The sequence below is a fragment of the Hevea brasiliensis genome, chromosome 1, assembly GCF_030052815.1.
Source record: "Hevea brasiliensis isolate MT/VB/25A 57/8 chromosome 1, ASM3005281v1, whole genome shotgun sequence".
NCBI classification, from domain to species: domain Eukaryota; kingdom Viridiplantae; phylum Streptophyta; class Magnoliopsida; order Malpighiales; family Euphorbiaceae; genus Hevea; species Hevea brasiliensis.
In genome coordinates this window covers 122,400,125-122,419,663 of record NC_079493.1, presented here as the reverse complement: position 1 = coordinate 122,419,663, position 19,539 = coordinate 122,400,125, and the positions used below count along the sequence as shown (strand labels likewise).

The following is a 19,539-nucleotide window of genomic DNA, read 5'->3' as shown; positions in this document are numbered from 1 at the left end:
TTTTAATAAAGGAACAACGTCTGCTCCCAAATTTTCTGCCAAAGCACCTTCTCGAGGAGCTCCACAGTCCGCCTGCTCAACCTAAGCAAAATGGCAACGCCGGGGGCGAACTTCGAGGGGAATCCTGCAGTGGCGCCGCAACCGCCTGGGACGGACATGACGGGGATATGCTTCAGAGACCAGCTATGGCTGAACACCTACCCTCTCGATCGAAACTTGATATTCGATTACTTCGCGTTGTCCCCTTTTTATGATTGGACTTGCAATAACGAGAAGCTTCGATTACAGTCCATTCACCCCCTCGATCTCTCCCAGCTCACGTAAGTATGTTTGTTTTAACCTATGTACGTGTGGTTCATTTGTTGTTTTGTTTTGGAAGGCTGTGATTTTGTTTACAAAATCAGAATTTCAGTTTCAGAATCTGAAAATAAGAGCTTTTTAATGGAATTTTGTTATGGTCTGATTGGGCATTATTTCTTTCTTTCTGGGTTTTTAATAGTGGAACATCCAATTATAAAAAATTTTTGGTTAATTTTGTGATAATTGATTGGCCATTATTGATCTGCATTGTCAAACAATTTCTATTCAAGAACTTGAAATTTCTTTTTATATAATTTTTTTAAGGAAAATGACGGGCATAGAATACATGCTGAGTGAAGTGATGGAACCCAATCTCTTTGTTATTCGTAAACAGAAAAGGGATAGTCCTGAGAAAGTCACAGCAATGCTGACTTATTATATCTTGGATGGATCAATATACCAAGCACCGCAGCTTTGCAATGTCTTTGCAGCTCGAATTGTAAGCTGCTTTTCTTGTTCATAACTTTGTTGTTCATGAAAGCTGCACTTATTTGGATGAGTTTTGTATTGCAGCATCGTTTTAACATTTGGAAAAGGAAAATCGATTAATTTCGTTATGGTTATCAGAGATTTCATTTCTATGTCTTGCATCACATGTGGAACTTTAAAAAAAAATGTATAATATATGTGGATGATGTTCTTAATTGCTGAAGTCAAAGCAAGAAGTTCCAAAGCACATATAGCAGTGGGTTGATATGTTGATTGTGCTTGTATCAAAAGATGAAAAATTAAAAAGCTTAATGAGATCATATTGTTAAGATAATCTGATGTCTTTTTTCATAAGGCATTATTCTAAGCTATTCTTGATTGACTTTAACCATGTGGCAGGGACGAGCTCTTTATTATATATCAAAGGCCTTTACTACCGCTGCTTCAAAGTTGGAAAAGATTGGATACGGTATTGAAGCTAACTTTTAGCTCAATTTACTCATTTAGGAGAATAGTTTTTCTTTTTCATTTGGGAGAGTACGGCTTACTTGTTGTTCATTAGAACAACACATAGGGATGCAGTGCCTTCATGGTTTGTTTTTCTTCTTTGAAATTGATGACACATTTTGCTTCTTTCTAAATGAAAACTTGATGTTTTTGCTTGAATAGAAAGGACTAATTCCATTTTAATCAAATGTGGTTTCACGACATGTTACAGGACGGAACAACAGTTTTTTCAATCTACTTGAAACTATTAGTTCCACTTTTACACAAGATTATGAATAAAGTTTCTGGTAGCAAACTACTGCAATCAATTTTGGTTACCATCATTATGATGTTTCAGATTTTCCGTTAGAAAACTATTGCAGAATGACTTATTAACAATTAAACATGCAGAGGCCCCAAACTATTTTCAGGTTGAACAATGACTTTCATTGTTCTCATGACATAACTTGAATTTACACACTCCACTTTACATTTGACCCTTTTTAAAACTGTATAGCTGCCCTATTTGTGTCTGAAAGTTCAATTTTCATCAACTCCTCATCAGTTTTTTTTTTGGGTTAAAATTTGGAGCATAAAAACATTTTCCAATTATTTGTTGTAGTGATCAGTAGTACAATCTTAATACTAGCTGCAAATGCAATGGTGCCTTCAGCAGTTCCCTCTAGACTGAAGAAGATGCTGTTAGATTTTGATAATGAGCCCTATCTAATTAGGATTTATATTTATCTTTTTCTCAGCCTCACCACTTTGGTCATCTCCTGTTGATGCTATCAACTTGATGCATTTAGTTGCTTTCCGATGTATTCAGTGATAATTTCTTCTAGTTCATAAATATTATGGCAATGTCTCATTCTGTCTTGGTAACCCTAAAACTATCACTGGTAAGAATGATCCCCATTCGGAATGTTATTTATCCACAACTTTGAGGTTGAGTATCGTGGTTGTAAGATGTTACAAACACGATTTTCCTCCTTGAGTTGATATTGATTCTACATTCCTTTCAATCCTTTATCAAAATTCACAAATTTAAAGCACTTCAACATGTGTATTCAAAGCACAATCGCTGCATTTCTCTCCTTCTCTTTCTTGTTTGTGTCTGTATTTGCCATAGTTCTTAATGAAGGCCTTCTCTGTCATATTATTTAGCTTTAAGTTCTATAAGTTGATACTTACATAATTTCTGATGCAGTTGATGAAGGGGAGGGTGTGCCTTCTGAGTCAAAAGCTGGTAAAGACGTGATTGACTTCAAGGAAGTTAAGCGAATAGATCATATCCTTGCCTCCTTACAGCGCAAGGTAACTTTTACACATCTTCAGCACTCCTCATTTCCCTGCATGTTAGATGATTCAAATATATACCCAGAACAGTTTAATGATTGTAAGAACCCAATTATTTATGACAGCTTTGTGCTTATAATTATTACATCTACACATTTGCTTAATGTGTTATTCTCTTTCTTCCATATTATATTATGTCGCAACAATAAGCATGGAGTTAGGTAGAGATTTCAGAGCTTTTATTTCGTGATAGCTTACTTTGACATGGTTACTTTTGAATGTCAGATCTAGGAAGCTTGAAATGCTATTATGAATTAATGCATCAGTTTTTTCTTTTTCCTTTTTTTGGTAATTTCTTTTAACCAAAGAAATACATTGAATATAACTTTCTCTGTCCATGAAAATCTGTAGCTTTATTCTAGGCAATCTAAGGAGTGATTTGGTTTATGGGGGTTGCTTGTCTTGCAGTTACCACCAGCCCCTCCACCACCACCATTTCCAGATGGCTATGTTCTTCCAACAACAGAAGCAGAGAAAGGTGCTGAAACCCAGCAAGGAGTAGAGTCACAACCCTCTGTTGATCCAATCATCGACCAAGGCCCTGCCAAGCGAATGAAGTTTTGAATTACAAAGCTTTTGTTTTTCTCATTAGAAAGCAGAACTATCCATCCAAGGAACGGAAATTTCTTTAGGAAAATAGGCTGTTCAACTAATTTCACACCTCCTCGTAACTAATCTAAAATTCTTACATCTGAAATGCTAAGTACAACGTAACGATGTAGCATGAGGATACATGTGTCGATATTCAATCTTACTATTTATGCGTACAATACGTTGTTAGCTACGTAGCATGAATGATACATGTTGGAAGTCAATTTAATTCTTGTGCTATTTGCATCTATTTTTCAGAAAAATAAAAGAGTAAGCGAAGAAATGAGTCAAGACTAAGAGTGTCGGTGCTTCAGTTTTCAGCTTGTCACGAATTCTCTTCGGACTCCTCAATTAAGATGCCAAATCCAAACATAATTTTTCAAAATGAACGTGGTTGAATTGAAGCAGCGTTAGCTGTAAACAGGTAAAAAGGTGCAATAATTAAAATAATTTAAATAATGCGGCAATAACTGGCTTTCTCAGATGAAGTGGTGCAATTGGAGGCGTTGGTTGTGGTTGTAATTCTGAGTACACCATTGTACCATTCCAAGATATTTTTAGTTGCATTGCAGGCTGCTGCTACATTGCTACTCCCTGTGGTTGGGATAGTGACTTGTGTATGTATGGCTGGGCTTTTATTCAAACTTTTAGGCACTTTTGCTTCCACTGCCGGTCAACTCACATGAGAGTTAATCATATGTCTCTACTTTCTCAGATTTTTCTATACTATAATTTTTAATGTAATAAAACATTTTAAATATTATATGTTATTTAGTATATAGAAAATTAATTTTAAAATTTAAATAATTATTATAATTTTTATGAAAATAATTATATAAAATTATTTTAAAAATTAAAATTCGAACTGAAAACACAATAGAAATATAAAAAAATTAAATTAAAATATGCGAAATTTTTATTTCAATTTCAATTTTTAGATAAATTTTGAATTAAAATCGAAATCGTACACCACATTGGACAAAATAATGCCTCCTGCAACACGTCAAACGGTGACGCTTTGCGGTTGACACCAGTCGCCACTCGCCACTACCTGATAATTTCCCCTACAACTAGGACACTAGAAACTGGTGTGGCATTAGTGGAATTCAGGACTGGACATAGCAACCGCCTGATAACGACGTGCAAGCAAGTCTCTCTGTCACTGTAGCTGTACTCAACACAGATTGCCGCGTCAAGTGGGACCCAGAAGAGCGGTCACGTGCCGCAATGAAATTGTGGTGTCCAGCGTGAAGCTGACTCAGTCATGACTTTGTGCGGGTCCCACACGCAATATCAAGAAAAAAAAATTCCCACAAATCACAAAACGTTCTAAGATTTGGCGTGAAGGACTCCCAAACTTTTCCACATTGGTTTGGAGGACTCCGAAGCTTACGTCTAAAAGTTTAAATCAAATCTAATCCTATAATATAATTATATTTATTTTTTTCTATAACGTAATATTTGCAGAAAAGGATACATAATAATAAGAAAAAGAAAAAAAATAGTAATAAAATATTACAAATCCCAAAACATATTGTATTCTTGCTGTTGCCAACTTGCATGGAACTCTCTCTCTCTCTCTCTCTCTCTCTCTCTCAACTCTTGGTTGTGTAAAGTAAAAGTACATACATTTGCTATGGATTGAATTGAATTTGTGATATATATTTGATATTAATAAGCCTATAAAGTATGTAATAAGAAAGAAAGAAAGTTAGGATTTTCAGGGAAGGACTCGGGACCTGCGAATTCTCAGGGAAGGACTCTCCGGCCAATTATAAATACCTACTTTTTACTTTCACCTCAATGCCATCCCTTCTTAATTTCTTTCTTGCTTTCTTCACTTTTATTGGCTTTCTTCATATTATTTTCCGTTTCAATCTTCTTTCAGGATGACTATTCTCATTGAGCAACCACAGCTTGGTAATCTTTTTAGCTCTTTTTTTTTTCAATTTTCTTTTTCTGGGAGAAGTTTTCTTGCAAATTTTAATCTTTGGTTTCGTCGTTTTTTCCTCTTGATTTTGTGTAATGCTTTTATAAATTCCTAGATTTTTTTTTTATTTAAATTTTTGGACTTGAATATTGGGTATCAACGAGATAATTCTTTCAGTTTGTTGGATAATTTTTTGGCATCCTTCCAGTTACAGGGTTTGAGGAAGAGGAAAAGAAGATCCCTGTTGACGAGAAAGAACTGGTGTTGGACGGTGGATTTGTGGTGCCACAAACCAACTCTTTTGGCCAAACTTTTAGGTTATTATTATTCTCTTTTCATAATAATCAATTACAATTTTTCCCTTTTATTGATTGTATAATAATAATAATAACCCAACAGAAAACACAATAAGCTAAAATTACTTTCAAGGCATGGTTTAATTATTTTTAGCATAAACAATTGTGAACGTTTAATGGTTTTGTATCCTATCTATGACATATGCCTATGCCAAATGGCAGTTTTGGACATTAACCATGTAAACATACAATCAAGAAAATATCTCTTGCCCCTTTTCTTTCTTTGGACTATACTTATTGAATAATGGTATTTTAATGGAGGAGACATCAGATATGAATAATTTAAAAAAAAAAAATCAAGAAAATGGTTTTGGGTTGACTCATTTAGATTTTTTTTTTTTTTTTTTTTGAGTTGATTCATTAATATGATCATATATACATATACGTTCAAAACAGAGATTATGATGCTGGAGGTGAGAGGCAACCAGGTGTGGAGAATTTCTACAGGATTAATCACATTAGCCAGACCTATGAATTTGTGAGCACACTCAATCATGTTTTCCAATTAGTTTCTTAAACCTAAAATCTTGGATTGAAAGTTCAAGCTATTAGGATGAGATGGGAGAAAAAATAAACTTAAAAACCATGTTGAATGATTTTTAGGTGAAAAGGATGAGAGAAGAGTATGCCAAGCTGAACAGAGTGGAAATGAGCATATGGGAATGTTGTGAACTTCTTAATAATGTTGTAGATGAGAGTGATCCTGACTTGGATGAACCTCAAATTGAGCATTTGCTGCAAACAGCTGAAGCCATTAGAAAGGACTATCCCAATGAAGACTGGCTGCACTTGACTGGCCTTATTCATGGTAATTTTTTATTCCAAACTCTGTTTAACATTGAATTTTATAATCTAAAATCTCAAACAAAAGGATGCTTATTTCAGCCAAGGAAAGGAAAAAAAAAATTGTCTGAGCCCACATTTTTGTGGGTTGGGCTGATGCCTAGGCCTCATACATGACTAAAGTTATGATCTTGACAAAAGAAATAATTTAACTAATTAGTCCTCTTCTTGTATTGGTTTTAGATCTTGGAAAGGTGCTTCTTCTTCCCAGCTTTGGTGAGCTTCCACAATGGGCTGTTGTAGGTATTGTACATGGCAACTATACTACCGGATGAAAATATTTACATATATTACCAATAGCGTTTGAAATTATTAATCTTGAAACATTTTACAGGTGACACTTTCCCTGTTGGATGTGCTTTTGATGAATCAATAGTCCATCACAAGGTTAGACATGATTATGAGCATTTTCCCTGAAGTTTTAAAGCACATTATACAAGTATTTCAGCTAAAATGTTGTTTCTTGGCACTGCAGTATTTCAAGGAGAATCCTGACTACAATAATCCTGCTTTCAATACTAAGTATGGGGTTTACTCAGAAGGATGTGGATTAAACAATGTTATGATGTCGTGGGGACACGATGATTACATGTATCTGGTAATTAATCAATTTCAAGATTTTATATGAATATATTATTTTTGCATTATTATGTAAATTAACCTATTTTATCCATAAAATATGCTTGGAAAAATCTGACCCTTTTGTCTTTACTTTCAGGTGGCCAAGGAGAATAGGACAACTCTACCTTCAGCAGCTCTTTTCATCATCAGATACCATTCATTCTATGGTAATTAAGTGTGCAATTAAAGAAATGATTATGTTAAATTATTTACCATTAATTTTTGTGGTAATCAATTTGTTTCTAATGGAAGCGTTTGATGTTCCAGCCCTACACAGGTCAGAAGCGTACAAGCACTTGATGAATGAAGAGGATATTGAAAATCTGAAGTGGCTTCAAATATTCAAGTAAATCCCATAAATTAATATGGCTTAATTAGTCATGAAACTTAATAATGGTGATTTTGAATTTTTTTTTCCCCTATGCAGCAAATATGACCTCTACAGCAAGAGCAAAGTTCGTATTGATGTGGAAAAGGTGAAGCCATACTATCTCTCCCTCATTGAAAAGGTAAATTGTTAATCATTCTGTCGGACTTAATTATTTTGATTCTTAATTGTTCTAATCTTTGCCCATATGACGTTGCACTTGCAGTACTTCCCTGCAAAGCTAAAATGGTGAATCTTGAAAGATTTCAAGTTCAATCAGTGAAGATCAGGATGCTTAATATCTTGCAGAGACAAAGGGCTGCTGTAGTTCCCTTGGAAACATCTTTGTAACAGTAATTACAGTTTTTTTGTGCATCCAGCTCGATCTTTGTAGCTTGAGTGTCATCATTTACTCTATTAGTTTGCTTCCAAAAAATAAAGTTGCTTAAATGCTTTGCTAATCTCTGTAAGATCAAATATCCAAGCAGTTTGCATCTGAATAAGCCAAAATAGACAGCAAATCAATTTGTTGTAGATGATATTGACAAAAGCTTAAGTATCATGCATTTAATTAATCAGTCTACTTGTATAATAGACTTAATATGGCTCCCATTTCACTTTCAAGTAAGACTTAGTGGTCCAGATTCCATACATCATCAACACAGAATAATAATCTTGACATAACTTAAGATGAAGAGGACCCAAAATGGTCCCTGGGCATATCAGAAACTTATGCATATATACGTCCATGGAAGAAATTGAAATTGGGTACTCTCTACAATTTTTAATCAAGCACCACAAAATAGTTAAATAAATAAATCTGGCCTTCACTGTCTAGAGTGCAATAACATATATATGTGAACTAAATCCTAAGCATTATTCTATGGAATATGACAATGGCATGCTCAATCTTACATAATCAAATATTTTTAAGAATATTAATCAAATTCATCCAGCATATCTATAATCGTAACAAAGGACTACATATTTTAAAGCTCATACTCATAATTGAAGGCCCAAAACTTAAAACGAGCCAATGAAATTGCTCAAAACATGTAAGAACATTGCTAGATAGAATGACTCATTGCGATGAACCGTGTCTCTGCATTTAATGAGCAGGCTGGACTATATATTCAAAGCTGATACAGATAAACTACAAAGAGTTTCTTCCACATTTATTATTCTTTGAAAAGAGTTAAAAAGTGGGAAACAAAAAATGGGCTCTGAAACCACTCTTCGCCTCCCAGCCATAGATTTCTCCTGCAAAGATTTAACGCCAAGGACTCCTGTATGGGAGACAGTGAGATCCCAAGTCCGGGAAGCAGCTGAGGAGTTTGGTTGCTTTGAGGCTTTGTTCAAAAATATTCCTCAGGAGCTGCGGAAGGCAATGGATGGAGCACTGGAAGAGATTTTTGCATTACCTTTAGAAATCAAGAAACGTAATGTTTCTGAAAAACCGTTCCATGGTTATATTGGATCATCTTCCCCGGGGTCACTATATGAGAGCATGGGCTTTGATAACCCAGAAGACCATAAAGAGGTCGAAAGATTCACCAAGATCATGTGGCCCGAAGGAAATACAAATTTCAGGTTCATAAGTTTCTTCCCTCTCCTTTATTTGGTATTCTTTCTGATATATAAATATCTATCCTCTACTGATGAACTTCATTTTTGGCAGCAAAACGGTGCATTGGTTCTCGAAGATATTATCAGAATTAGATCAAACAATAAGGAGGATGATTGTGGAGAGCTTTGGTATAGAGAAATATTTGGAAGAACACATGAACTCGACGTACAATTTTCTCAGGGTCACCAAATATGAAGCACCCAAAACCACTGAGAAAAAGACAGGGCTAAGGGCTCACACAGATAAGAACACAACTAGCATACTGTACCAAAGTCAGATTGATGGGTTGGAGGTGCAAACCAGAGATGGTGAATGGGTCAATGTGAAATTCTCACCTCACTCTTTCATAGTCATCATTGGGGAATCTCTCAATGTAATTTCATTGATTGAAATACCAAGTTATTGCTTATGAATTGTGATTATTACAATATTAATCTGATGGAAATTGGATGTAAAATTTGTAGGCATGGACTAATGGTCGACTGCACAGTCCATATCATCGAGTTATGATGAGTGGAGACCAGAAAAGGTACTCTGCTGTATTGTTTACCGTCCCCAGGGAAGGCTACATAATAAAAGCAGCAGAAGAGCTACTGGATGAAGAACACCCCTTGCAATTTAGGCCTTTTGAATATCCTGAGTATCTTAAACTCCGTTTTGCAGATACTGGTAAAAGTTATGAATTACCTTTAAAGGATTATTTCGGTGCCTGACCATGTAAGGCATGATTGGAGGATTGATGACTATTTGCTTCTCTGTTGTGAACTTGCAATTCAATAAAGGCAAATTATTAGGTGCACACGCGGTGTATGTGTACCTTCACTAGTAAAACAGCGGGGTCTCATCTTTCTATTTTATTGTGTAACTGTTTTTATGTGAGTATATTGTGAACTAAAATATTGTAAACAATAAGTTATAGTTTTAAAAATAATTTAAATACTATTGAATTAAAACTTATTGATTCCGAATGAGATTCAAATTTAAGACTTCCTAGCCCTGCAAACTTTATTATCACTAAGCTAAAATTCATTGTTAAAATAGTACGAATTTTAATAAAACTATAACTATTCAAGCATATATATATTAAAGCACAAAAGAAGATTTCCATATCTAATTGATTGTAAAGTGGCCGGATATAGTGTTACAATTGATGATTAATTTTAATTGAGAGATTCGAGAACTACTCTTCTATTAAATAAAATTTAAAAATATGCTTAACTTGACTTAGTTAGCTCAAGACATATTCTTATTTGACAAGTGCCAATTAATTAGCCTACTAAAATTCCATTTTATAAAAAAAGACAAAAATAAGCAGCTGCACAGTACATGATGTGTAAACTGAAGGGTGAAACTATTTCCCACTTTTCAAATGAAGCAACAACCAAAATATGACCTCACTATTTCCTATTTTTCAAATGAAGTACCAACAAAAATGTGACCTCAAATAAAACATATAATATATACACCTTATCTTTGAGTACAATAATAGACATGAAAAAAGGCTTCTTTTATTTTTTTAGTTAATAACGAATAATAATTAATGAATTATAACTTATTTTCTCTTACATTATTAAAATATAAATCTTATAATAAAAAATTTAATTTTGAAAAATCTTCACCTCTATATTTTTAAAGACAAAAAAGACTAATCAAATTATTTTATGATTGGTTAAATTCTATAAATTCTAGTTTATCTCAAAAAAATATATTTTTTTTAGTACGTATATGCAATTATAGACTATATAGTATATCCATAGCTTCATAATAACTACTAAATAAATCTATAAATAGGTTGATTACAGCCGTGAAAGAACATTCTAAGCATTTTCTTGCACATTTACTCACCAAAAAGATCGAAAAACAGCATGGGCACTGAAGGCTCGAGTAGTCTTCCAGTGATAGATTTCTCTTTTTCAGAATTAAGGCCAGGCTCTCCTCCCTGGGACTTGGTGAAATCCCAAGTTGGAAAAGCCGCTGCGGAGTTTGGTTGCTTCCAGGCTTTGTTCAACAAAATTCCTCAAGACCTTCGAAACGCAATGAATGGAGCAATGGAAGAGATGTTGCAATTGCCTTTGGAAACGAAACGGCGCAATGTTTCTGAAAAACCATATCATGGTTATCTTGGATCAACTTCAGCAAGGTCATCAATCTATGAGGGCCTGTGCATAGTTGAACCTAGTATCTACGATATGGTCGAAAACTTCACCAATGTCTTGTGGCCTGAAGGGAACATAAAAATCAGGTTTGTGAGTTTCTCTGTGCCTTTCTTTCTTGCTGCCGGCCGGTTTACTTACAAAATATAATGTTCATGTTCATGTTCATGTTAAGTTGACTAAGCCATACACTCGTTCATTTCTTTTGGCAGCAAAACTGTGCATTTATTCTCTGAACCAGTGCTGGAATTAGGTCAAATAGTAAGGAGGATGATTGTGGAAAGCTTGGGTGTTGAGAAATACTTGGATGAGCATATAAACTCAACATACAATCTTCTCAGGGTCGCCAAATATGAGGCACCCCAAACTACAGAGAAAAAGACAGGGCTCATGGCTCACACAGACAAGAACATAACAAGCATACTGTACCAAAATGAGGTGGATGGGTTAGAGATACAAACCAAAGATGGAGAATGGATCCCTGTGAAGCTTTCACCAGATTCTTTTTTAATCATAATCGGGGAATCTTTCAATGTAAGTGCCTTTTCATTTTTCAAGAATCTATGCATCTTGAACACCCTTTCTAGCAACAGATCAAAGAATCCTCGATTCTTGCATATGAGTTATGTCAAGGCAAATCAAGCTAAAGAAAACAAATTTATATGGCCAATCATTAAGTTCAACATTCTAACACTTCAAGATATTGAACAATTATGATAAAGACGCACAACAAAATCAGAGATTGAAACAGGGGTATAATCTACATATTGCAGGCTTGGACAAATGGTCGACTGTATAGCCCATACCATCGAGTTATGCTGAGTGGAAGCAAGACAAGGTACTCTGCTGCGTTCTTTTCAGTCCCAAAGGAAGGCTACATAATAAAAGCCTTGGAAGAGCTAGTGGACGAAGACCACCCCTTGCTGTATAAGCCTTTTGATTACAGTGACTATCTTAATCGCCGTTTTGCAGATGATGGGAAGATCAAATCTATACCTGCTCTGAAGAATTATTTTGGTAATGGTATCTGATATATTTGGCCGTGTCAGTTCTGATTCAGGGGTGACTATTTGTTTATGAAGGAGTGAACTTGGCAGCTAAAGTTCACATTTCTGGTAACTATAAAATGAAAAGTCTGGACATTGGCTAATAGGTAAGTGGTGAAATGCCTACCTCATAATGTAGTTAGTCAAGGGCTCTAATCCCGACAATTTCAATCCGAAGAAAAAGAATGTTTGTACAAGTGTGAATTTGTGTGTGAGATATTGCACTTTGTTTATTTATGATATGCAATTTGAGCTCCTTTTTCATGATAGCGCTGAGCAAAATTTAATTATAATTGAAAAATTAAATTAAAATAATTTAATTTAATTTTTTAATTTAATAGATTTAGTTCATTTAATATTTAAAAAAAAATTGAGTGGTTAATAAAATCAAAATAACCCAATTTATTTACTATATGCAATTTGTAATTTGAGCTCCTCTTTTAATGCTAGCGATGAGCAAAATTTAATTATAATCGAAAAATTAAATTAAAATAAATTAATTTAATTTTTTATTTAATAGATTCAGTTCGTTTAATATTTTTTAAAAAATTTCTTATAAATAAATATATTATTAAAATTATGTTTAAAACTCATATTTTTAATTTTTATTTTATTTTTAATAAATAAATTTTATTATATAAAAGTAAATTAGAAAGAAAAAAAAAATTCCACAGGTGTATGTGTTAATTCCTCAAACACCTCTCAAATTCCCTCACTTGTAGTGTTGCATGTACTGTCTTGCTCTGATTTTGCCTTTTTTTTTTTTTTATTGTTTGCGTTAATTTTTTATTTTGATTCCTTTATTGAATTAATGGGAGTACTGCGAATGCTGTTCTACTCCCGTTGATCCTTGAAACTGTTTCAGCTCTTCAGGTGCTTGTCAGCCATACGCAAGCATGCATAAATAATAAAGAAGAAATGTTTCAAATATATGAATAAAACTATATGTAAAAGGAGTGCTTCTCCTTTTACTGCCAGTGAAACTATATGATCTTACTTATATTTAGATCAGTGCCTACTGAAATTATGTTCACTGACGATTTTAAGATCACTCTGCTGCTTCAATTTGAAGGATTCAAGAAAACTAATTCTGGAATGCTTTTCAAAGAAGTCAAACTCTAATTAATAAGGAATAGGCTTCCACTCTTACTAATCACACTAATCCCATTAGGTGTAAAGTAAAATTTAGTGGTTTTGAAATTAACACTCAAACTAATAAAAAAAAAAACTAAAGCTATAAGAATATCTTCGAGCTACTTACTTACTTGCGTAGAGACTGAATTCTCATTTTAAGTGATTTTAAGGGCGCAATTCTAGTACATTAAAGATAAATAGATTCTGCAATTTAGTTTTTTTTTTATTTTTAAAGATATATAAAGATCATAAATTTAAATATTTCCATCAATTAATTTAAAATTAATTATTTTTTATGGTGAAAAAGTAAAAGACTATTTTCATCAATAATCAATCAACTTATTAAAACTCTATTTAATAAATTAATAAAAAGACATAACACATCAAATATTAATCAGCCCACTAAAATCTCATTTAATAAAAAAAAAGCAGCACAGTAAATGATATATAAACCGAAGAGTGAAATTATTTCCCACTTTTCAAATGAATTAATAATAAAAATATTATATGTCTAATCTGACTTGATTTAATGATTCAAAATATAATAGTCACTTTATAAATGTGATTGAGTATCTCTCTCCATTATAAAAAAATGAGAAAAATATAATTCACTATTTATAACACCTAACTTTTCTATTTTTCAATCTACTTCTTCTTCTTATTATTATTATTTTAATCTATTATATTACTTTAAAGTTTCTAAATTTTGTAAATTAATGAAATGTAATAATTATTTTATATAAAATATACATGATTAAATTTAATGGGTATTTAAGAATATAAAGAATATTTATATATTATTTTTAGTAAAATTTTTCATTTAGAAGTGTTTTGATTTGGAAATTTTTGTTCAAAATGTATGTTGATAAAAAACATATTTATAGACTTAAAAGTAACATTTTTCTAGTTTTGGGGTGAAATCCTAATTTTAAAAAGTTAAAGAACCAAATTGTAAATCAGCTGACACTCGGCAGCTTTCCCATCACTCATTTCCAGCACGTGGGCTGGATTTTTCTACTCTTCAGCAGGGAGAAGAAAAACGGGAAAGGATAAGAAGGGGGAGGGGAGAAGGAGATCAAGGAGAGGAAAAAAAAAAAAAAAAGAGAGAAGGGGAGGTTTTGAACTTCATTTGCATGGAGAATCAACCAATTTTGGGTAGAAAATGAGAATTTATGATGAGAGCTTGTAAGTTTTAGAGAGAGAAACAAAAGTTATAGTTAGAGAAAGAAAGTAGCTTTCAAGTAAAAAAATTTTATTTTTAACATTTTTCATAAATTATATTGATGTTTATAAGTATCCATTATTCTCAAATGAGGTACGCACTATTTTTTATAAATTTTTTAAATTTATTAACTTATCTTAGATTTTTAGTTTTATTGAAGTTTAATCAATTCAAGAATACGTTTTTTGATGTTTGAGTGCTAGAGATTTTTTTATTTGTAAATTTTTATGAATTTTTATTGTTGATGTTAATATTATTATTATTAATATTATTATTATTATTATTATTATTTGAGAGAATAGTTTATATAATAATGAGTTTTTAAAAGGGAATAAGTTTATTTTGAGTTGAAAGTTAATATTGGTATATGCAGATTATGTAAAATATGTAGGTATAGAAATTGGAATTTTTATATATCTATTAATTGAAAAAGGTTAGTTGAAAATTGATGATAAATCTATATTTAGCTTTTATAAATTTTACTTTTCGAAATATTGAGTTAATGGGTTTCGTATCATATCTATTGTGATTCTGAATTTTTCAATTGAAATTATATAATTAGCTTGTGGAAATGGGATTAATACTAGTTAGAAGTAACTATTTTTAAAAATATGAAGCTTTGTAAATATGAAACTAAAGGATACTTTGATTTTATTGAGAAGAAATAATTATATTTGATACGTTGAATCAAAGTTTAAATGGTAAGGTTTAGAAATTTAGGAAATTTAATGAAAATAGTAATTAAAACTTAAGTTCTAGAAATTTTAATGTGGTTCAATTTTTTTTTAGATATATATATTTTTTAAAGTTGTTGTTATTGAGTTAGAAAAACACGACATTTCAATTATTGAATTAAATTTAAAACTTCAGTATTGTATGATTGATTTGAAATGGAGTTAGCCTTAAGTAGTCGAAAATTTTAGATGATGCAGCATGAAATGAGTTTATAGAAAAATACATAAATTATTATGTAACTTTTTTAATCATCTTATTCACCTAAGTCTTTCAAGTAATGAAAAATAAAGTAAATTTTATGTTATTATGAAATTTAATTATGAGCGTTATAAATCTTTATTCAATTGTTTGCTCGCATGGGCCAAATTTGGCATGTGCAATTCATAAATTTTGTTTAACTTAATTATTGGACTTGGAGTAGAGATCAATGAAGAGGATGTGAATTATATCATTTATTGTACAGCCCTTGAAAAGGCATTGACTTTTAAATTTTATTCATGTTGTTGCCTGCTCTTTGCAATAATTGTTATTATGATTATTATTATTTCTGAAAAATGTTAATTTATGTTAAATTGTTGTCTTATTTATTTATGTGTTTTTTATTAATTAAAATTTTTTATGACACAAAATTTATGCATGCTAAATACATTTTTTTTTAGAGTTACATGGATCGAATCTTTCATTTTGTAATAAAGGTATATAAACAGCTTTCGAGTGCAGTCCAAAATAAATAACTTTATTTTCTTTTTATTATTATTATTATTATTATTATTATTATTATTATTATTATTATTATTATTATTATTATTATTATTATTATTATTATTATCATCATGTGTTCAAATAGTTAAATTATAGGAGAAATATTAAAATTTTGGTTTTTGGTGATATTAATCATGTTTAGTAGAACTTGAATGCGACACCATTTCCCATTTTTCAAATGAAGTACTACCAAAAATGTGACCTCACACAAATAAATAGAGCATATCAAATATACACCTTATCTTTGAGTACAATAATGGACATGAAGAAAGCTTCTTTTATGTTTTTTATTGTTTGATGAAAGATCAATATATAAATAATAATTAATAACAATACCGCATTTCTTTTCATACTATAAAAAATAATAAATTGCATAATAGATAGATGAAAATTTTGAATTTGAGACATTTTCATCCCTACTTCTTTAAAAATAATAATAATAATAATAATAATAATAATAATAATCAACCGATGTTATGATTGGTTAAAGCCTATTTCTAGTATGTATATGACAATTATAGACTTGATTATTATGACTACTAAATAATTATATAAATAAATTTTTTTTTTCTCAAAAGTGAACATATATGTGGATCAGGACTACACACCTCTTCATAAAATTATAAATTTTATTAAGATATGTTAATGCATATAAACCATATATATGCACGCTCTAGCTCTGTGACAGATGTGAAAGCTGGAAAACTCAGCTCCACTCGTAAACTTAAACGAGATATGCCACACTCACACACGTACCGTTAAAGTACATTCTAAGCATTTTCTTGCACTGTTACTCATCCAAACAGATCGAAAAACAACATGGGCTCTGAAGGCTCTATTAGTCTTCCAGTGATTGATTTCTCTTTCTCAGAATTAAGGCCAGGTTCTCCCCCCTGGGACTTGGTGAAATCCCAAGTCGGAAAAGCCGCTGCGGAGTATGGTTGCTTCCAGGCTTTGTTCAACAAAATTCCTCGAGACCTTCGAAACGCAATGAATGGAGCAATGGAAGAGATGTTGCAATTGCCTTTAGAAAACAAAAGGCGCAATGTTTCTGAAAAACCTTATCATGGTTATCTTGGACCAACTTCAGCGAGGTCATCAATCTTCGAGAGCCTAGGCATAGTTGAACCTAGTATCTACGATATGGTCGAAAACTTCACCAATGTCTTGTGGCCTGAAGGGAACATAAAAATCAGGTTTGTGAGTTTCTCTGTGCCTTTCTTTCTTGCTGCCGTCCGGTTTACTTACAAAATATAATGTTCATATTCATGTTAAGTTGACTAAGCCATACACTCGTTCATTTCTTTTGGCAGCAAAACTGTGCATTTATTCTCTGAACCAGTGCTGGAATTAGGTCAAATGGTAAGGAGGATGATTGTGGAGAGCTTGGGTGTTGAGAAATACTTGGATGAGCATATAAACTCAACATACAATCTTCTCAGGGTCGCCAAATATGAGGCACCCCAAACTACAGAGAAAAAGACAGGGCTCATGGCTCACACAGACAAGAACATAACAAGCATACTGTACCAAAATGAGGTGGATGGGTTAGAGATACAAACCAAAGATGGAGAATGGATCCCTGTGAAGCTTTCACCAGATTCATTTTTAATCATAATCGGAGAATCTTTCAATGTAAGTGCCTTTTCATTTTTCAAGAATCTATGCATCTTGAACACCCTTTCTTGCAACAGATCAAAGAATCCTTGATTCTTGCATATGAGTTATGTCAAGGCAAATCAAGCTAAAGAAAACAAATTTATATGGCCAATCATTAAGTTCAACATTCTAACACTTCAAGATATTGAACAATTATGATAAAGACGCACAACAAAATCAGAGATTGAAACAGGGTATAATCTACATATTGCAGGCTTGGACAAATGGTCGACTGTATAGCCCATACCATCGCGTTATGCTGAGTGGAAGCAAGACAAGGTACTCTGCTGCGTTCTTTTCAGTCCCAAAGGAAGGCTACATAATAAAAGCCTTGGAAGAGCTAGTGGACGAAGACCACCCCTTGCTGTATAAGCCTTTTGATTACAGTGACTATCTTAATCGCCGTTTTGCAGATGATGGGAAGAGCAAATCCATACCTGCTCTGAAGAATTATTTTGGTAATGGTATCTGATATATTTGGCCGTGTCAGTTCTGATTCAGGGGTGACTATTTGTTTACGAAGGAGTGAACTTGGCAGCTAAAGTTCACGTTTCATCGACATTGGCTAAGAGCTAAGTGGTGAATTGCCTACCTCATAATGTAGTTGGTCAAGGGTTCTAATCCTGACAATTTCAATCCCCAAGAAAAAAATGTTTGTAGAAGCGTGAATTTGTGTGTGAGGTATTGAACTTTGTTTATTTATGATATGCATTCTGTAATTTGAGCTCCCTTTTGATGCCAGCGATGAGCAAAATTTAATTATAATCGGAAAATAAAATTAAAATAATTTAATTTAATTTTTTAATTTAAAAGATTCAATTCGTTTAATATTTTTTTTAAAAAAAATTGAGTGGTTAATAAAATTAAAATAACCTAATAAACTAAATTGAATAATTAGTTTTTACAATACAAATATCGTTTTACTTTCAATCCCTTTAAAATTAAAAGGCATATTTCTCTCTCCTTCCTCTTTTCTGCTTTAGCCTCATCTCAGTCTGCGAGTTGTATTGCCCTCCTCTAGGAATGACAAGTTCCTAAACCCAATTCGCTCTGTCCTAAACCCAATCAATTTTTTTTTTACTTGCCCTGATTTAGATATTGTGCAGGGTGAAAATGGTGAATCTTTTTTCCCTCTCTAAATCTTTGTAATTCGCCCACCAGAATAACATGTTATTATTTTTTGGATAAATTATTATTTAGTCTATATATTTTAATGAAATTAATTACTTAATCTTCGTATTATAAAAAATACACTATTTAGTCTTTGTATTTTATCTCCGTTAAATTGTTTAGTCTCTTTGTCAATTTTTTTGTTAGTCAATACTGATTAAACTACTATTTAGTCCCTCAATTTTACTAAAACTAATTAGCAAGTCCATATATTTTAGAAAAACACATTAGTTAGTCTCTATAATTTGACTCTGTTAACTATTTAGTTCTATAATTATTTTTTATAGCTAAACTACCCTAATTATCTCTTCCTTATTTATCTCTTATCTTCTTTTATTTTCATCTCTAAATGTTGCTTCTCCTCTATGCTCACACCTTTCTCTCCCTCATTGTCTCTTTGTTTTCATCTGTTTTTAAAAATGATACAAATTGTCTATACAAAAAAATTAATCAGTTTACTTAAATTTGCAAGTGATAAAGAAAAATTATTTTCTAGTAGTGAAAATGTAAAAATGATGTCTTAACTATTTAGTTCTATAATTATTTTTTATAGCTAAACTACCCTAATTATCTCTTCCTTATTTATCTCTTATCTTCTTTTATTTCCATCTCTAAATGTTGCTTCTCCTCTATGCTCACACCTTTCTCTCCCTCATTGTCTCTTTGTTTTCATCTGTTTTTAAAAATGA

The 19,539-nt window shown here is 32.1% G+C and overlaps 5 protein-coding genes across 6 annotated transcripts; all 5 read left to right on the top strand.

Annotated features, from left to right (window-relative positions):
* Positions 1-9: 9 nt before the first annotated feature.
* Positions 10-3,418, top strand: LOC110649814 (mediator of RNA polymerase II transcription subunit 6). Its single transcript, XM_021804525.2, has 5 exons — positions 10-320; positions 625-799; positions 1,189-1,258; positions 2,486-2,592; positions 3,043-3,418. The coding sequence occupies exons 1-5, from the start codon at positions 91-93 to the stop codon at positions 3,196-3,198; spliced, it is 738 nt and encodes a 245-aa protein (XP_021660217.2). The 5' UTR covers positions 10-90; the 3' UTR covers positions 3,199-3,418.
* A 971-nt stretch (positions 3,419-4,389) lies between these two features.
* On the top strand, positions 4,390-7,803 carry LOC110649813 (inositol oxygenase 1). The gene is made up of 11 exons (XM_058150410.1): positions 4,390-5,145; positions 5,364-5,472; positions 5,908-5,989; positions 6,115-6,319; positions 6,538-6,597; positions 6,689-6,741; positions 6,830-6,952; positions 7,073-7,142; positions 7,243-7,321; positions 7,403-7,484; positions 7,569-7,803. Exons 1-11 carry the CDS (start codon positions 5,115-5,117, stop codon positions 7,593-7,595), a joined length of 921 nt encoding a protein of 306 aa, XP_058006393.1. The 5' UTR covers positions 4,390-5,114; the 3' UTR covers positions 7,596-7,803.
* A 584-nt stretch (positions 7,804-8,387) lies between these two features.
* Positions 8,388-9,775, top strand: LOC110649812 (probable 2-oxoglutarate-dependent dioxygenase AOP1). Of its 2 annotated transcripts, none has more exons than XM_021804523.2 (3): positions 8,388-8,932; positions 9,021-9,291; positions 9,434-9,775. In XM_021804523.2, the coding sequence occupies exons 1-3, from the start codon at positions 8,559-8,561 to the stop codon at positions 9,680-9,682; spliced, it is 894 nt and encodes a 297-aa protein (XP_021660215.2). In that variant the 5' UTR covers positions 8,388-8,558; the 3' UTR covers positions 9,683-9,775. The 2 variants fall into 2 exon arrangements, with proteins under 2 accessions (XP_021660215.2, XP_021660214.2); XM_021804522.2 differs by having other exon boundaries at positions 8,398-8,932; positions 9,021-9,342.
* A 995-nt stretch (positions 9,776-10,770) lies between these two features.
* Positions 10,771-12,437, top strand: LOC110649810 (probable 2-oxoglutarate-dependent dioxygenase AOP1). The gene is made up of 3 exons (XM_021804520.2): positions 10,771-11,211; positions 11,335-11,656; positions 11,896-12,437. The coding sequence occupies exons 1-3, from the start codon at positions 10,835-10,837 to the stop codon at positions 12,151-12,153; spliced, it is 957 nt and encodes a 318-aa protein (XP_021660212.1). The 5' UTR covers positions 10,771-10,834; the 3' UTR covers positions 12,154-12,437.
* Positions 12,438-16,696: 4,259 nt separating this feature from the next.
* Positions 16,697-18,167, top strand: LOC110649809 (probable 2-oxoglutarate-dependent dioxygenase AOP1). Its single transcript, XM_021804519.2, has 3 exons — positions 16,697-17,217; positions 17,335-17,656; positions 17,895-18,167. The coding sequence occupies exons 1-3, from the start codon at positions 16,841-16,843 to the stop codon at positions 18,150-18,152; spliced, it is 957 nt and encodes a 318-aa protein (XP_021660211.2). The 5' UTR covers positions 16,697-16,840; the 3' UTR covers positions 18,153-18,167.
* Positions 18,168-19,539: the final 1,372 nt, after the last annotated feature.